Here is a 17,221-nt window from a genome sequence, read left to right as displayed (position 1 = left end):
GGAGCAGGTTATGCGGTGCGGCCCACCTTGGTGATGTTGAAGTTGACATTGAAGCTCTGCCCATCGCCCTCCACCTGCCACACCCACACCTTGCAGGCCAGGTCGCTGGTGCTGGGGCTGACACGCTCCAGGGTGAAAGTGCAGTGCAGGTACTGCTGTGTGCCATTCCAGATGTGATAAAAGGGGATCTCCTGGGGGCGGGGGGGTTACGGAGAGGTGGTGTCAGGGGAGCCGGGCTTGGGCGAGCCCGGCTCCCAGCACCCCGAGTGTCCTCACCTGGTAGCTGACGAGGAGCTTGCTCTTCCACAGGGAGCTGGGCACATCGTGGATGGACAAGCGCAGGTTGTGGTAGCTATCCTTGAAGTGCAGGACGCGGGGCTCCTGGATCAGCTGTCCTCCCAGCTGTTTCTCCAGCTGTACCACCTCCTGCAGTGCCCCAGGTGTCAGCCAAGCCCACAGGGGCGCCCTCTCTACTGCCCCCCTCCCAGGGCCAGGGGCGGTCAGCCCTCCGGCCCAGCCTCTGTGTGGCAGGTACCTTGAGTGCGTCGTGGGTGTCGTGTAGGCAGTAGACTCGGATGTTGTACTCGAGTGAGGTGCAGGCCACTGGGGCGAACAGAAGCAGCTTGAGGCGCTTGGCGGCAGCCACGCTGAGGGCCTCTCCCACCAGGGCGAAGCGGCCCAGCTGCTCCGTGAAGACGTAGCAGGCGCCGGCCTCTAGCTGGCAGTAGTAGAGGTGACAGGGTGCCTCCTCACCCAGGTGCAGCACGTCCTGTGGGCAGGGCCCGACGGGTCAGGTCGTGGCCGGCTGCAGCCTGAGGACCCGGTGGGTAACCTCCCGGCCAGCTGCCTCTAAGGAGTGGCCAGAGACTGGGGAGGGCGCAGGGCCCAGGGGCCAGGCAGGAAGGCGGACTCCACCGAGCCTGGGGGGATGGGGGAGGCTTCCGGCTCACCTCCCAGCTGCCTTCGCAGGACTGCTTTTTGAGGCGCAGGCTCCAGCTCTCGGGGCTGGGCTCCCCACAGTGGTCCATGGTGAGGATGACGGGCCGCGTGAGCAGGACTCCAGGGGGCCCACAGCTAACGATGGGACTCAGCAGGGTCTGACAGCCAGCTAGGGGCAACCTCAAGTGGGGAAATATGGGTGGGAAGGGAAAGGCGTCAGGGGGACAATCTTGGGAGCCTGAGGAGAGGGCTGTGGAATTGAGTGGCACTTAGGGACGCCCCCACCCCTTACCCTGCCCTCCCTTGGGCCAGGCCAGAGCAGACCCCACCTTAGGTGGGGGAGAGGGCAGGGGCACCAGGGTGACAGCAGGCAGGGCTTGGACCCACCCAGCCCCATCAGCAGGGCCCATGCCCACACCTCACGTCTTCTGGCTTGTGCAGTGTGAGGTAGATCTCGTAGATCTTTCCTCGGGGTATGGCGTCCGGGGGGATGAGGAGGCTGATGCCTGTGACAGAGGAGGGGCCAGAGCTTATTAGGGCTGCAGAGCCACCAAACGCCCCACTCTGCCAGCCCCGCCCTAAGCCTCCCTCTGAGGACTGACTGGTGCCAGCCTGGCCTAGGAACAGAGGTGCCACTGGGACTGCCAGGCTGGCCAGTGGGCACAAAGCTGAGGGAACTCATGTGGGCAATGCATGCCTAGTTAGCCTGGGTACAGAAACTTCTGGATGCTGTACCTCCCACCCTCATCACCCACTTAAAACCTGCCCTGCCTCCAGGATAAGCCCAGCTCCTGATAGTTAAGGCCCTTGGCCCTGGGCCTAGCCTGCCCTGCACACTTGCTGTTCTGAAGCCACCCCCATAGCTGTGCCTCTGGGCGCTCCATCCTCCTGGTCTCCCCGAGCTCCTCTCCTCCCCCTCAGCTCGACCACTTCTGGGCAGGTACCTCAGCTCTGTTGGTCTGTGCTGGGCAGTGGCCCCCTGTGGGTGGGGCTGGGCCCTTTAACAACCCTGCCTGCTTTGGCAGCCCTCCCTAGTTTGGATCCCATTGCACATGCGTCCTGTCTGGCTGATTCACCTTTGTCCCAGTGTCTAAAGGGGCAGCATCTGAAAGCATCTGCTGGGGCCCAGGAGGGAGAGTGAAGCCAGAAGTGGTGGATTTGTGGCTCCTGCCCACTTCATGCTCCTGTGCTGCCTCCTGGTGCAGCTGCCAGGGTGGTGACAGACAGTCTGAGTGACCCACGTGTGAGTGCTCTGTGGCAGGGTATGCTCAGGCAGGTACTTATTCAGCGAATGCAAACGCTGAGGGAAAACCATGAGCCCTGCTCTCACGGAGCGCTCAGCCCACAGGGAAACAGGTAAGTGGATGGCAGCAAAGGGTGCTGGGTGTTGGGTGAGAGCAGAGAGGCACAGAGCCCCCTGGCCACCACCCTGCTGGGAAGTGAGGGGCAGATGGTCACTGAGCACCCACTGGGTGCCTGCCCTTTTCTAAGATCTTGACAAGGACCATCCCCTAGCAGCCCCCCTGAAGGAGACCATGAAGCAGAGAGAGAGAGGGAGAACTGCCAGACCAGAAGGGGAAGTAGCAGTTAGGCCAGTGGATGGGGGCAGAGAGGCCGTGTGTGCGAAGGGCAGCCCAGTGTATTTGGGTTCATGAAAGGACAACGAGGCTACCAAGTGCAGGAGAAGCGTGTAGGGGAGGGGAGGCCCCAAGGGACGAGTCCTTGTGCTTCTGTCATTCGGGCTTTGAGTGGAAACTCCAGAAAGGGACATGGTCAAGTCTGGCTCCTATGAGTAAATGCTTGCAGCTGTGAACCAGACGAGAGGCAGGTGTGGTGGCCTAGGCCAGGAGAGGCCGCAGGAAAGACAGGCAGAAGGAGGCAGGCACAGTGGAGAAGAAAGAAGGATGCGATGAGTACATGAATGAAGCTGGGGTGGAGGTGAAGGGGGAAAAGTGAGGAAGAGCAGGAGGTCAAGGTGACTCCCAGTTTCTGTCTTGAGCAACTCGACTGCGCTGTCCCTGAGGTAGGGAACACGGGGAGGGAGGAGGTTCTGGGGGAGGGTGGGAGACGGTGCTGTTTTAGGCACGAGGAACCTGAGGTGCTGTGAGACATACAGATGGAGCTGCCCAGGAGGCAGCTGGGTGTGCGGTTCCGTCACCCAGGAGAACCGCGGCTGGGGATGGGGGAGTGGGAGTGATCTACACAGACACGGCGACTGAGGCCGTGGAGAGGGTGAGATCTGCGGAGAGGGCCCCGGGAGGGGGCGCTGGGAAACACCTGCATTTAGGGAGCAGGCTCCAGAAGCAGCTGCAGGGGGACGAGGAGGTCTGGGCCATGCAGGGTCACTGAAACTGAGGAAATAAAAGATGTCAGGGTGGGAGCGGGCAGTCACACCAGGCACCGTGGCTCTTTCTCAGATGTCCTAGGGGTTTCTGTGAGGTGCTGGGTGGAAAAGCCCCTGTCCGGATGTTTTTCCTCTGCTCTCTCTCCACTAGTTCCCCCAGCTCCCTGGGGCCTAGGGCCCAGCACACACAGGCTGGCTGGCTATGCAGATGAATGGACAGTAATACTGTGTCCTTGGGCAACAGACGGGAGACAGCCCTGGCCTCCGTCTCAGTGCCAATCCCAGAGACTGGATCCTTACCAGTACTCTGTCCTCTTTCCTTGCTGGGCTGGCCCAGCTCTCACGGTGAGGCTGAGAGGCACTGGAGGAACGTCAAGGCTGTCCCACCCTCCTCCAGGAGGGACTCATGTTAGTCTTGCCTCCTAGAGCTCCCTGGGGGCAACCCAGGGGTGTTACCCACCTGTATTAGGGATCATCAGCCGGCCCCCGAGGAAGTTGAAGGTCCCATAGGCCATGTTGCTGGTGCCGCGGGGCAGGGAGCGGAAGTAGTTCTGGGTGGAGAGGCGGGAGACGAAGTCCTCCGCCTCCGAGGTGGGCGAGCTGTGGTGCAGCGTGTGGCGGCCGCTGCCCAGTGGGCTGAGCAGGTGCCCGTTGGTGAGCTGGAACTTGGGGCTGGGCCCATCTTGCCGGGGACACAGACTGCCCTGGTAGGTGGTGGTGGTGGTGCTGAGGTCTGGCTGGATGGTGAGCAGATGGGGACTGTCTGCAAGGATCAAGATGGACTCAGAGTGGCACAGGGGCTGGGGGGTGGTGGGGGCAGCCCAGTGTGGGCGACTCTTGGCGTGGAGGCCCCGGCATGAGTGCGGGGGGCGGGGGCACCCCACCTGCTTTGCTGGGCTTGATGCTGACGGGCTGGAAGCCTGAGGTGAGGATGGACGAGTCGGCCACGTCCGAGTCCAATCCCTCCTTCTTGCGGCAGTACACAAGAATGAGGACGAGCAGCAGCAAGAGGAGGCACACGGCCACAGCTATGAGGCCCACATAGAGGGCCACGTCCTCTGGGCCGGAAGCAGCTGTGGGAGAGAGTGCAGCCTTGAGAGGGGTAGAGGGCAGGAGGCCAGAAAGGAGAGGCGAGCAGTCTACACTGCAGGGGGATGGGGCCTCCGCTCCTTGGGCATCAGCGCCGGGGGTGGCAGCAAGCGGCATGAAATATCAGCGCGCATGCATTCCAGTCCTGCATCTGCCACCACCTCACTGTGTCACTCTGGGCAGACGGCATGCCTCACCGGCTCAATTCATAGTGAAGCTGCTGCTGACAGAGAATGGAGGCGGGGAAGAGCCACTTTCCCGGCTAAACCGGTTCTTCTGGGGCCATGGGGCCAGGGGCAGCTGAGACTGAGGGTGAGCGCCTAGGATCCCTCAAGCAGGGAATCTGCTTTCTGGGGCAGGGGGTGGGGGTGGGGGATTCTGCCAATCTGATTCCTGGCCAACCCCTGGACCTGGAGCAGGGATGCTGGGCTCTTCCCTTCTGCCTGCTCCCCACCTCCCCCATCCCCTCCCCACCCTCCACCCCGCTACCCCGGCCTGGGGCAGGGCTAAGGAGAGAGTGATTGACTGCCCGGAGGAGCCGATATTGATTTTAGAGGGGTTTTGCATAATGAAAGAAATGTCCATCAGAAAGGAATTGACACAGATAATTAGGTTTTTAATTGAAAGAATGGGGGAGGGTGTGTTCTAGAGAAAAAAAATCCAACAGAGATCTTTAATTGTTAGTTATGGCCTTGTAATTAACAGGCCTCACAAGCCTGGTGTCCCCACAGGACTTGTATGTGCACTTGGGGGACGGGGCAGAGGTAAAACTGTAGGAGAGGATGGGAAGGGGTTTGGGAGACGATCCCAGAGGCTCGGTGTGCATGGTAAAACCACCGACGTATGCAAGTTTCAGGGCAGGTGTGGGAAGTATTGGGGTGTATGTGGGCACATGTTGGGTGTGTTAGGGATGGGGGTGTCCCCCAGAGGTCCTGAGCTTTGAATAGGAGGTGCAGCCTGTGGCAGGGGACTGACTCCCTGAGCCATCACTGCCCCAGGGCGGGCAGGGCCAATCCTGGCAAACTCAAGAGGGCTCCTGGGTGGAAAGGACTCACTGTGCACACAGAGGTCGCTGGTACAATTGCGGGTATCCAGGTCAGTGCCTTGGCACTCCTCGCCTCCATTGCGGGGCGCGGGGTCTGAGCACTCACGGCTCCGCCAGTGGGTACAGTCGAGCCCACAGGCCGACCATTTGCTCCATGGGCTCCAGCTGCCATCCACTAGATATGAGACAGACACGGACAGAGAGGAGATGGCACGGTCAGCCCAGGGAGCTATAGCCCAGGCTGTCTGCCAGCGTGGCCCTGCTGGGCAGCCAGACCTGGTGCAACGCCAGGGCCAGGGCCAAGCCTGCCAGTCTGCAAGCCCTCTGGTGTCCAGCGGGCCTGGATGACGCATGCTAATGACAGGAGGCACAATGATGCTGGGCCTGCTCGGCTCTCCCACACCAGGGGCCGTCCTGGCCCTGGGGCAGTGAGGGCCCTCGGTCGCACGATGACCCCTTGATCCCAGGCGCGGGTGGCTCTACAGTACCAGGCTGGGCCCTGCCCCACATGGACTGTCCCTGTCCCGACAGTACCTCGGACTCTGTGACTCGGCCCCTCCGCTGAGGCTGAGTCTGCACACAGACTGAGCCCTGCCTCTGATCACACTGAACCCCATCCTGGCCTTGGACTGAACCTGGCCCTGCGTGTGGGTGGGTGGGATGGAGCCAATGGGGAGCAGGCTGGTGGGCACGATGGAGCCAGGGCACGGAGATGGCGTGGTGAAGAGCGATGCGGGAGGTGGCGGCCGCTGGTACCTGGGCACAGGGTGGCGCAGGCTGTTTTCTGGACATTCTGCCCCTCACAGAAGGCACCCCCGTTGAGAGGCGCCGGGTTGGTGCAGCTCCGGCTCCTTTTCTGCCAGCCGCGCCCACAGCTGGCGCTGCAGACAGACCACTCAGTCCACGTCGACCACCCACCGTTCACTGGCCGGACAGAGAAGGACTGGGTCAGGGAGCGGGGGCTTCCTTGGACATGCTGGCCCAGGGGCCAGAGCAGGACAGAGGGGCTGTGAGCTGGAAGTGGGCAGGCTACAGCTGGGCTGAGAGAAAAGCCCTGGAGGGGAGGCCACGCTTCTGCCCTTCTGCCCCCTGGGGCCTGGCAGCGCTTGCTCCACAGCCCCTTTCCCGGTGGGCACTGCAGGCACTCAGGAGAGCCAACCCTAGCTGCAGCTCCCACATGCTCCTCCAACCCAAACCCCAGCCTTTTATGGGGTGACTCCCGCACCCTTCCTTCTGTCTCCTCCTGGGGGTGCCCGGGTCACTCTGCTTCCACCCTGGGGTCTGTCGCATTTTTAGACTTCCATCTTGTCCCTTCATCTCCTCCTGCACCATGTCCCCTGACCACAGGTAAGCCAAGGGATGGTCCGGCCACCAATAACACCTCTGTCCAGACAGGCCCTTCCACTCCTGAACAGCCACAGCCAGCCCTTTCCCCATCCTTCCCCATCAGGCCACAGCTCGGTCGGCCCGGTCCTGGCTCTTCAGGGAGCCAGCCACGTGTGGTTGCCACAAAGGCACCCCAGCGCCTTGCCTATGCCCGGAGCCCTTCCACCCTGCCAGCACCGGGGCCCACCATAGACGATGACAGCAGCGGAGGCGCTGCGGCGACGAGCCACGATGTTCTTGGCCACGCAGGTGTAGTTGGCCGTGTCAGCCAGGCGGGCCTGTCGCACCACCAGACTGTGCTCCCGCGTGATGTACACATTGGGGTCCATGGATGGGTCCACAAGGTCCTCGTTCCGGAGCCACTCCACCTGGGGGAGGGAGCCATGCCACTGCACCGCCTGACTGTGCTGGCCCTGCCTGGAGCGAGCGTGGCCCCTGGGTGGGGGGGATCAGCCTGGAGGGCTGGGCAGGGCAGGCTGAGACCTGGGAGCACTGCCCACCTGGAGTGGTACTGCCCACCTGGAGTGGCACTGCAGCCCCGCTCACCTCGGCTGGGGGGATGCCCTCCGGTGGGCGGCAGGGCAGCACGATGCCCTGCTCCAGCGACACCTCCTTGGCCAATGGTTCCTGCTCAAAGTTCTTCCGCAAATCTGGGGGCAGAACAGAAGCGTCTCCCTGGCTGAGTGCCTCACACTGGGTCAGCCTGGCTGACCCTGTCCGCTGGTCCTGCAGAGACCATGGCACAGGCCAGGAAGAAGCGTCCAGTGCCCGAGGGGAACGTAGGGGGTGGCTGGGCGGCATCCGTAAGCACTCCCTCCAGCTGTCAAGGCAGGACCTGAGGATTTCTTATGGGACCTCCTCCCGGGTGACACCCTGAGGCCCCTCCGCCCCGGACTCACAGGCAATGCGGATATAGGCCTTCTGACTCTTGGTGGTGCCCGAGGAGCTCCACGCCACGCACTGGCACCAGAACTCCTCCAGCCCGAACACCTTCTCCACCTGCTGCCTCGACACATTGATGCGGACCTCCATGGAGGGCAGTCCTGAGAGGGGAGGGGCGGGGAGCAAGGGTGTGTCTCGCGCATCGTCCTCATGGTCCAGTCCCCTGCAGGGTCCCGGCGCCACCACAGACACTCCCTCTGCTGAGCAGGGGAGCTGGCAGACACTGCGGGCAGTCCTCTGCCTGAAGAAGGGGCTCCCGGGGAAGTCCCTTTGTATCTCCTGAAAGTCAGGAGTGGGTACTTGGTCACCCAAGGCCTATGTCCCTGGAGTCAAAAAAGTCAGGAAGGGGGTTTCCTGCTATTTCAGAGACAAAGTCACAGAGGAACCTGGGGCAATGGAGGCTGACCTCTAAAGGACACCAGGCAGAAGGGGTGAGGCACACAGTCCAGCCCTGGGGGCCTTTGTGGGTAAAAACAAAAGGTAAGGAGGGATCTAGGGTTTCTCTGGTGACTCAGATGGTAAAGGATCTGCATGCAATGCTGGAGATCTGGGTTCGATTCCTGGGTCAGGAAGATCCTCTGGAGAAGGAAATGGCTACCCACTCCAGTTTTCTTGCCTGGAGAATGGGCAGAGGAGCCTGCTGCTGCTAAGTCTCTTCAGTCGTGCGACTCTGTGTGACCCCGTAGACGGCAGCCCACTAGGCTTCCCTGTCCAGGAGTAGGTTGCCATTTCCTTCTCCAATGCATGAAAGTGAAAAGTAAAAGAAGTCGCTCAGTCGTGTCCGACTCTTCGAGACCCCATGGACTGCAGCCTACCAGGCTCCTCTGTCCAAGGGATATTCTAGGCAAGAGTACTGGAGTGGGGTGCCATTGCCTTCTCCAATTCATGGAGTCACAGAGAGTCGGACACGACTGAGTGACTAACACTTTCACTTTCACGGAGTTATCTGGCTGGCCTCCTGGGGTTAGTAGGTAGATCCTGATGTGTGATGATATAATAACAGCTATTAACAAGATAATGACAGTGATTATGTAGTATGATAATAGACCCCTGGGGCTTAGACAGTGTTTCCAGAGTGCTGGCTTATCTTCTCCAGTCTGCTCCCTTGGAGGTATTTGCTCCCATTCTGTGGATGAGGAAACAGAGGCTCATAGAGGCAGTGACTTGCCAGAGGTGCCCAGGGCTGCCTGCTGTGTGAGTCCAGAATGTGTTCAGGGTTCTTGGGAGTGGGGGGGTGGGGTGCTAGGGGTGCCCCTCGTACCAGGACAAACGCTGGTGATGGGGAGAGACAGCCCACAGAGGGGAAGCTGGCCTGTGATGGGTGTCTGGGACCTTCTTTATCCTGTATGGACTGGGCCCGAAGGATCCCTTCTCAAGGGTGGACACAGTACCCAGCCTCCACACACCTGCCACACCCAGAACCAGCTGTGGGATGTCTTGGGAGTGTCCAGGCCTCTGAGGACCCAGAAGGGAGGGGGGACCCCAGCCTTCCTCCAGTCCCCTGGCCCTTAGCTGAAACTAGTGTCCCCAGGAGTGAGAAAAGACTGTTTGTTTCCAATTCCTCCTCCTCCTGACCCCAATTTCCCTCGGGTCACTGGCTTATCAGAAAGAGGGAGAGAGGCTGGTGCTTCCATTGTTAACAGAGAAATTCAATTAGGGCTGCCTTGCAGGAGGAGCAGCAGCCCAGCTGAGCAGGCAAGCCAGGAGGCTGTTTTCTGTCTTAATTTCTCTAACGTGTCTTTCCCTGACCCTTGCCCAGACCGCTCCTCATGAGTCTCTCCAGCTCCCATACAGGTCCCAGATTTTTCTATCAGTCACCTTTGTCCCCTTACACCGTGAATTCTCACAGGAGATGGGTGGGTCACCTCTGGCTGAGGTCACTATCATTGGAGATCCCTCCATTCTGGGCACCGCCTGCCCCACACTAAGGCAATGGATGTGAACGTCCTTAGGGGTGGGGTGAGGGCTGAACTGAGAAAGGGTCCCTCACAGGGTCTGTGTATAGGACAGGGGCCCTGGGCACCAGCTATCTGTCAAGCATCTGAGAAGGAGCTGTGCACCTACTTGGGGGCAGAGACAGGGTCCTCCCTCTCAGCCTCGGGTTAGTGGTGGGAGACTTGCAGAACATTCTGAACCGGGTGCTTTTCCTCTCTCGGGTGGACAGGTCTATGGAAGCACTGCTCAGTCTCCCAGGGAGGTGGGGGGAGCTCACGCGCCACCCAGGCAGCTTAGCTCAGGGAGAACAGCACTAAATTTAAAGTGCTCCTATTTCTTCCTCCCTGTCTCCTCCCTCTTCTGTCCTGCCACCTCCTCCTCTCCTTCTTGCTGCCACAAATGAGGGCCAAGTTTGTCCACGAGCTCTAGATCCAGGCAGCCCTTGAGCCCCACAAGCTCTGGGGGTGGGGGAGACCCGAGCCGGCTGGGCCTTGAAGTGAGGGGCTGTGCCCTCCCAGCTGCAGGTTGCCGAGCAGCCGGGCTCCCAGGAGCAGTTTCTGGGCACGGCTGTGTCTGCACCTGCCTGGTAAATGGGAACAGATGCCAGCCTGGGGGAGGGCGGCAGGAAGGTGGGGGTCCCTGCTGGCTCAGGCCCGGGATCATGTCGGGTATGTGCAGGCATGTGAGGGCTTGGGTATGTGGGGAGGCCCTGGTATGTGCATGCTGAGTGTTTCTGGAAGGTGGAGGGGTGGGGGTGGGGGCCTCTGAGGCCAAGCGAGTGCGTAGGATACCTTCTTACCAAACTGCTTTTCATAATCAGTTGGTTTGTTTAACACACAATAAATTATATTATACTCCCAGACCAGAGTCCAGTACTTGGTAAATTTCCAACTTTTACACTATCAGTGGGTTTGGGTTTAAGAGTTTTCAGGCTTTGGTCCCTTCTCCCTGGTCCCTGGATGGGGAATGGGGGCAAGCAAAGGGGAGACCAGATACTCTCTCCTGGGGTGTCCACTCAGCCATCCCCACCCCCATGCAGGGCTCCAGATTTGGGCTGATCTCTGCCTCTGTCATGTCTGCCTGACCACAGCATGCCTGGGTCAGGGTATTGGGTTTGTGTGTACCATGGGTGCCACCCACTGCCTGGGCATCCATTTGTGGGTGAGGGAAACCTATCTCTTTGCCTCAGAGCACTCAGCGGCTTTGGGTTAAGAAGTCAATAAGATCAAAGAAAATTCAAGTGGGCTGGCCATGGGAGGCCTGAGGTTGGAGGCTCAGAGCAGGAGGGGACCCTGGTGGCCATGGGTGGGATGTATCTCTGTGAGCTCTGCTCTCCGCCTGGCTTGAAGGGAGCAAGGCCAGCAGAGCCTCACTGCTTTGCAGGCAAGAGCCTGGGTCTCGCCCAAGCTGTGGATACCAGACCTCATGATGGCAGGAGACAAGGAGGGGTATATGTGGGAAGCCTGGAAGGGCAGGTTGTGAGCAGTTGGGGGCTGGCCTGGAGACATCCCAAGAGGTTCCAGGACAGGCCCTCAAGGCTGCAGGGAGACAGGCTATGGTGATTTCCTCTTCCTCGCCTGTTCCTTCCCTGGGGGACCTACCTCAGCAGCAGGAGGACTCTTGATGCTGCAAAGTGAGGCTGGGCCCTGGGCATGGGGCAGGAAGATAGGGAAGACCTGGAGCTGGGCTCTAATTGGGTATGAGAAATCTCACAGCTGCCCCCAGCAACGGAAACTGAGGCCCATGGGGGAAAGGGACCGACCTGCCAAAGAGGCCATGTACCCTATCCATTCCCTTCCCGAGGGTGGGAAGCAGATCTGGATCACTGGCACCAAGAGACTTGCGGGCTAAATTCTTAGCCCCTCACCCAGACCTGGCACATGGAAGGTACTCCGTTGACACCTGAGGACTGCAAGAAGGCTGCTGCCAGCAGCAGGTGTGTGTAAGGCCAGGACAAGGTAGGCTCAGGGACTTGGCTAGGGGCTCATGCTGAAGACCAGCCCCGCTGACCCTGCTAGGGTAGGATGGCATGTGACCTCTATGGACCAAAAGACCTGTTTGGAGTCCTGGATGAGTCAGAGCATCTGTAACACGACAGACTGGCTCTGAGGACTAAGTCACACGCTGCCTAGACTCAGGGCTTGTCTGCTCACACCTGCATTCTTGTGCAAGCTTCCGTGTTCACCAGGACAGGGCCCCGTCCCCTGGCCTCCCTCTGCCCAACCCTACCTCCCACAGTGCAATGTGGCTGCAGCTTCCTTGTCCCGCTGACCACCCCCTCCACCCCCACTTCTGCTGCCCCAGGCCTGGGCTTCTGGCCAGCCTGCTGTGCCCTGCATTTGTCCTTTGACCTGCTAGGCATTCCAGGTGGTTTTAAGACTGGGGATGGATGGCAGCCCTCACTCCAGAAGTCCGTCCTGGGCTGCCTGGTTTCTTCTGCCTGGAGCATGGGCCACCGCCCTGGGCCTTGGTCTCCTGCCTACTCTTGGCATCACTGTGAGTTGTTCTGGGTGCCCTCTGCTGGCCCTATGACTCAGACCTCACTCAAGTAGCCAAATCCAGCACAGGGTCCGTGTGCTGTGTGTCTCAGGCTGGCTGAGCCTAGGTGGGAAGGGGCTCCGGGCTTAACCTGAGGACTCAGCATGTGTGGGCGGCTCCATGGAGCATCAAGGCGAAGTGAAGTCACTCAGTTGTGTCCAACTCTTTGCAACTCCATGGACTATAGCCCGCCAGGCTCCTCTGTCCATGGAATTCTCCAGGCAAGAATACTGGAGTGGGTAGCTGTTCCCTTCTCCAGGGGATCTTCCGGACCCAGAGATCGAACCCAGGTCTCCCGCATTGCAGACAGATTCTTTACTGTCTGAGCCACCAGGGAAGGGGGCCAGAAATGAGCTTAACTGGAGTCCAGTTAGTGAGGAGGAGAGGCTGTTGTCAGCTTCACTGGGCCTGTTCTCGGAGCACAGGTTCCCAAACAATGGCTTTCTGGCCCCATCCCCAGGGCTGGAGGAGGGAAATGAAGGGGCCCACAGAAGGAGCACTTCTTGGGTCTGCCTCTCCTGTCAGCCTTCCACATGGGCCCCGAGCGTCACCCACAGCACCGGTCATGTCACTCGGTAGCTTGAAATCCCACAGCACTGTGACCTCACTTCAGAGCTGAATGGGGGAGGCTCCTGGGTGGCCCCAGTGCCCCCGGCGCCCACTCCATCCCCTTCCCGCTGAGCCCTGACATGCCTATCTGCCTCCAGGCCTTTTTTGGCGCTGTATCCTTTCCTAGGTCGCCTGGGACACCCTTTCCCTCTTCTTGCCCTGACCAGGGTTACACGTCTCTGCCCCGAAGAGCCCACCCCGGGCAGCCCTAGCTCCCAGGACTCATAGAGAGGTCACTGTGCCGCCCACCCTCTCTGCGGGGTTGTATCTCCAGCTGGGGAGTGGTTGCTTAGGGAGTGAGTGCACCAACAAACCATCATGGAATTGAGGTCTGTGAGCTCTTCTGTCATCTGGGACCCACTCTTTCCAAGCCTTTCTCTGCTGGCACCACTCACCAGGCAACCAACCCCTCAGATGGAGCGGCCAGGACCTGCCCCACCATCCACAGCTCCCTGGGATATTTTGGTAGTGAGGCCTCCCTTTTACCCACCAAGTGATGAAGTCTGGTGAAGGTAGGCCTCCCAGAGAAGGCCTTGGTGTGTACACAGGGGTCCTGCCCACACAGAGCTGGTTAGTTTCACCCTGGCCTCTGCTCTTTGGTGGGCAGCAGGGCCCCATCTCTGAGCCTCCACTGCCTCGGGGGCTGAGATGCCCCCCGCAAGCCCCCTCCCCCACCACGTCCCTCTTCCCTTGCCCCTTCCTGGCCTTACCGCTGCTCCCATCCGTGCTGCGCTCAATCACGTGGTCCACCTGGCGTACCCACTCCCCGTTGCACTTGAAGAAGATCTGCGTGGCGGGCGTGGCCTTGCACACCAGCAGCACCGGCTTGTTCTTGACTATGTACACATCCTCGGGCTCCACCAGGAAGTGGGGAAGCAGGTCTGGGTTGGAGCCGGGCACCGGGTTGGGCACCGGGTTGGCCACCGTGGCACTCTGCTGGGCACCTGTGGTAGGAGCAAACAGGGCCGGTGAGTCGGGGGGTGCGGTCTGCTGGACTTGGGGGCCCTCCTGGTGCCACCTGCCTGCTCAGGGGCCAGGGCCAGGCCATGAGGAGACACCTGTGGGGCCAGGCTCTGCCGCTTCCAGTCCAGTGACCTGGGCTGCTTAAATGGGTCCCTCACCAACCCTCAGTGTAAAACGGGAGGAGCAGCAGCCCTCCCCACCTCTCCAACCCACACCCGCCCCCGACTTATGAAGACCTGTGGAGACCTGAAACGAGACAAAGGCAAAAATGCCAGCCTGTGGCGATTGTCAGGGCTCATTACTCCTCTGGTAGAAGTTCAGGGATCTGGGGAGGTGCCAGGGGAGAGCTGGAGGAGGCAGAGGGCCCCGGCAGCCAGGGCTTAGGGGTCAGGAGTCCCTTCCTCTGGTGCCGGGCTGCCTGGGGGGCTGCTTCTGGCTTGCTCCCCATTCCTGGCCCCTGCACTTAGTAGGAGCTGAGAAAATAGCACGTGAATGAAGCGGGGAGAGGCTGTGGCAGGTTTGGATGTGAAGGGGCGCTGGTGGCCGTGCGACAGGTGAGGCCCCTGTAGTGGGGAGGGGCGAATCTGGGTGAGCCTGGGCTGCTGGGTGGGTGGGTCTCAGGCAGGGTGGGAGCCAGGAAGGCGTGTCTGGGAGCCTGAGCCTAAAGTCTCACTCGTTAAGGAGAACTGAACATGGGTTTCCTTCTAATTTTAACTGAAAACCACAGCTATCCCACAAGTCATTTGTTGCTAATTACACAGGTAATTGGCTCTGAGGCTTTGGTGGAAGTAAAACCCTCAGCAGTCTGCTCCCACAACAGGACCCGGGGAGGGTGGGGAGGGGTCGGGGGCAGAGTAGCCTCAGCCTCCACACCCACCAGACAAGCCCCCTGATGGCCGGGCCTCTCTCTCGGGGTTGCAGTCACTTCCCCCAACATACACTCCCAACCAACAGGGGCCTCTGGGCATATGGAAGGAAATGCTTCAGAGACCCTGCTAGGGTGACCTTGGGTGAGTTACCCCTTCTGTGGAGGTCCTGACTGCCCAACGCAGGTCGGGAGGTGCCTCCCGCAGTGGCTTCCCAGCCCCACTACCCTCCTCACCTGCAGCCCAAAACCCGTGGAGGGCTTCTAATGGGTGGCCTGGCTCTTTGGGCCCAGGGGACATCCACACTGCTTTTTCTCTCTTGCTGGAACAGGGACCCTCTCTTTCCGAGGAGGGATCCCCTCCACTCAAGACTGTGATTTTGGGGAGGGGATCTGTGCCTGGTCTGTAGGCGTCAAGGGGGTGAGCTGGGAAAGTCTGCAGAGGCTGAGAAACCTGCTGTGACTGCAGGTAACCCCCACTCCCCCAACCCCAGGCTGTTTCTCTGCCTGCAAACTGGGGTTTGTGTGTGTGTTAGTCACTCAGTCATGTCCGACTCTGCAACCCCATGGACTATAGCCTACCAGACTCCTTTGTCCATGGGATTCTTCAGGCAAGAACACTAGAGTGGGTTGCCATACCTTCCTCTGGGGGATCTTCCTGACCCAGGGATCGAACCTGGATCTCCTGCACTGCAGACTGATTGTTTACTGTCAGAGCCACCAGCAAAGCAGGGTACGGTACCCAGTTCTTTGGGCTCGTGAGGGGGAAAAGGACAAAGGCACAGTGCTTGGTCGATGTCAGTTGCTATCCGCACCCAGAGCTTTTACACGACAGTGGCAAAGGGCTCCAGCTCCCTCCCAGCAATCTCTTCAGGGATGAGGGCTGACGAGGAAACTGAGGCACAGAGCTTGCCCCCAGTGTCTGCAGCAGTGGGCTCATCCACCTCTATCCCCAGCCTGTCCCCATGCCTTCGTGCAGTTTGTGCTACACTGCAGTGAAGGCTAAGCCGCCTGAAACCACAGTTGCAGCTGGGAAGACACGCTCCTTTGGTCCTGCCCCCACCCACTCCTGAAAAACCTCCATGGGGCTTGGCCAGTCTGCAGGTGTGTTTTAGGGTGAGGGAGGTGGGGGATGCTGGCAAATGGGAGGAGCCCTCCAGATACTTTACAGATGTGGAGTCTGAGGCCTGAGGGAGAAGTCACTTACCCTGTCCCCCAGGTTCAGCCTTGGGCTCTGGGGGGCCACATCCTGACCCTTTGATGTAACATTCATTTGTCACTCAGCAGCCCTGACCCAGGCGGCAGGCTCAGCCAGGGTGAGGCTGAGTTGCGCTCTGGTTTCCCAAGGTCTGGAGGGTGAATAGGAGGAGGGACCCCGAGGAGGGATGCTGTGGGTCAGGAGCCTCTCTAGATGCCTACTGGGGAAGCCAGAGTATCTCTGCAGACCCCCGGGCCACACAGAGCAGAGCCCATGGAGGTGGGAAGCAGGAACCACAGGCTCCAGAAGAGACCTGAGCAGCAGCTTCTGGGCCTGCCCATGCCCCGCCTTGCACAGGCTCGATGTGATGGCCCAGGTCTGCCTACTGGCTCAGAGCTGGGTGGGCAAGAGTCCTGGCTGGGGAAGGCGCATGGCCCCCCAGCTTCCCTATCGATCACTGCACCAAGCACTACTCACGTCAGCCGCCCGCTGAACCCAGCACAATCCCTCATGTCTGCATTTAACTGCTAATGAAAAATAAATGTACTGTGACCAATAAGGGACATAGCTCACTTCTCCCGGGCCTCTGCCACGCCACGTGGGCACGGTCTCCCCTCCCCACCCCCTGGTGGGGCATTTATTAGGTGGACCCAGGGGCCCCCTCTAGGCTGCATTATGCCCTCTGGCAAGGACACTGTAAGGCCATGGGTGGGGTTAAATTCAGCCCTCTTGGGGCTGCTGGAAGCTTCCTGGGTGGTCAGAGCTGGTTTCCCCTCTGTGTGGCCCCAGAGTGCACTACGTGACCTCCACCCTTGTGGTCAGCACTTGTGATCTGCCTTCCCCCCTCACCGTCCCAGTTAGGTCTCTCTCCTGGACTAAAGCCGGGTAAGAGCCTTGGGTCTCTCCCTCTCCACATTGCAGGCCACCAGCATGAGTGATCTTTGCCTTTGACATGAAACCCTGTATTTGCTCAGGGTCATATGCTATATGATGCCTTCAAAAGGGCATGGCTTCACGTGCCAGCCTGGATGGGAGCAGAGTTTGGGGGAGAATGGCTACATGTATATGTGCGGCTGAGTCCCTTCACTGTTCACCCGAAACCATCACAACATTGTTAACCGGCTATACCCCAGAATAAAATGTATGTTTTGGTGTTAAAAAATAAACAAAAAAAGACATGACTCCACTCCCTACTGCAGCCTTCCTCCTTTGCTGGCACTCTCCTACCTTTTCCTCAGGGCCAATTCAATTCACTTCTTCTGAAAGAGGACTCCCCGACCTGGCCGACTTCCCTGCTTCGCCTCTAGGACCCATCCTCACTGGAGCTGTTATCCCAGGAGAAGCAAGTGTGTGGCCGAGGCCTCTGTC

General features: G+C 59.9%; 1 protein-coding gene across 1 annotated transcript in view; it reads right to left on the bottom strand.

Annotated features, from left to right (window-relative positions):
- UNC5A (unc-5 netrin receptor A) overlaps positions 1-17,221 on the bottom strand; it is a 63,876-nt gene that overhangs the window by 1,638 nt on the left and 45,017 nt on the right. Inside the window, exons 2-13 of the mRNA XM_070374124.1 lie at positions 13,538-13,771; positions 7,703-7,846; positions 7,350-7,453; positions 6,991-7,171; positions 5,428-5,592; positions 4,168-4,356; positions 3,744-4,046; positions 1,358-1,445; positions 951-1,119; positions 536-769; positions 277-426; positions 27-191 (exon numbers count right to left, since the gene is read on the bottom strand). Coding sequence (XP_070230225.1) covers positions 27-191; positions 277-426; positions 536-769; positions 951-1,119; positions 1,358-1,445; positions 3,744-4,046; positions 4,168-4,356; positions 5,428-5,592; positions 6,991-7,171; positions 7,350-7,453; positions 7,703-7,846; positions 13,538-13,771 — 2,126 coding nt within the window. The remainder of the gene's footprint in view (positions 1-26; positions 192-276; positions 427-535; positions 770-950; positions 1,120-1,357; positions 1,446-3,743; positions 4,047-4,167; positions 4,357-5,427; positions 5,593-6,990; positions 7,172-7,349; positions 7,454-7,702; positions 7,847-13,537; positions 13,772-17,221) is intronic.

Source organism: Bos mutus, chromosome 7 (assembly GCF_027580195.1).
Source record: "Bos mutus isolate GX-2022 chromosome 7, NWIPB_WYAK_1.1, whole genome shotgun sequence".
Classification (NCBI taxonomy): Eukaryota; Metazoa; Chordata; class Mammalia; order Artiodactyla; family Bovidae; genus Bos; species Bos mutus.
The sequence above is the reverse complement of the archived record's forward strand: the minus strand, read 5'-3'. Positions and strand labels throughout refer to the sequence as shown.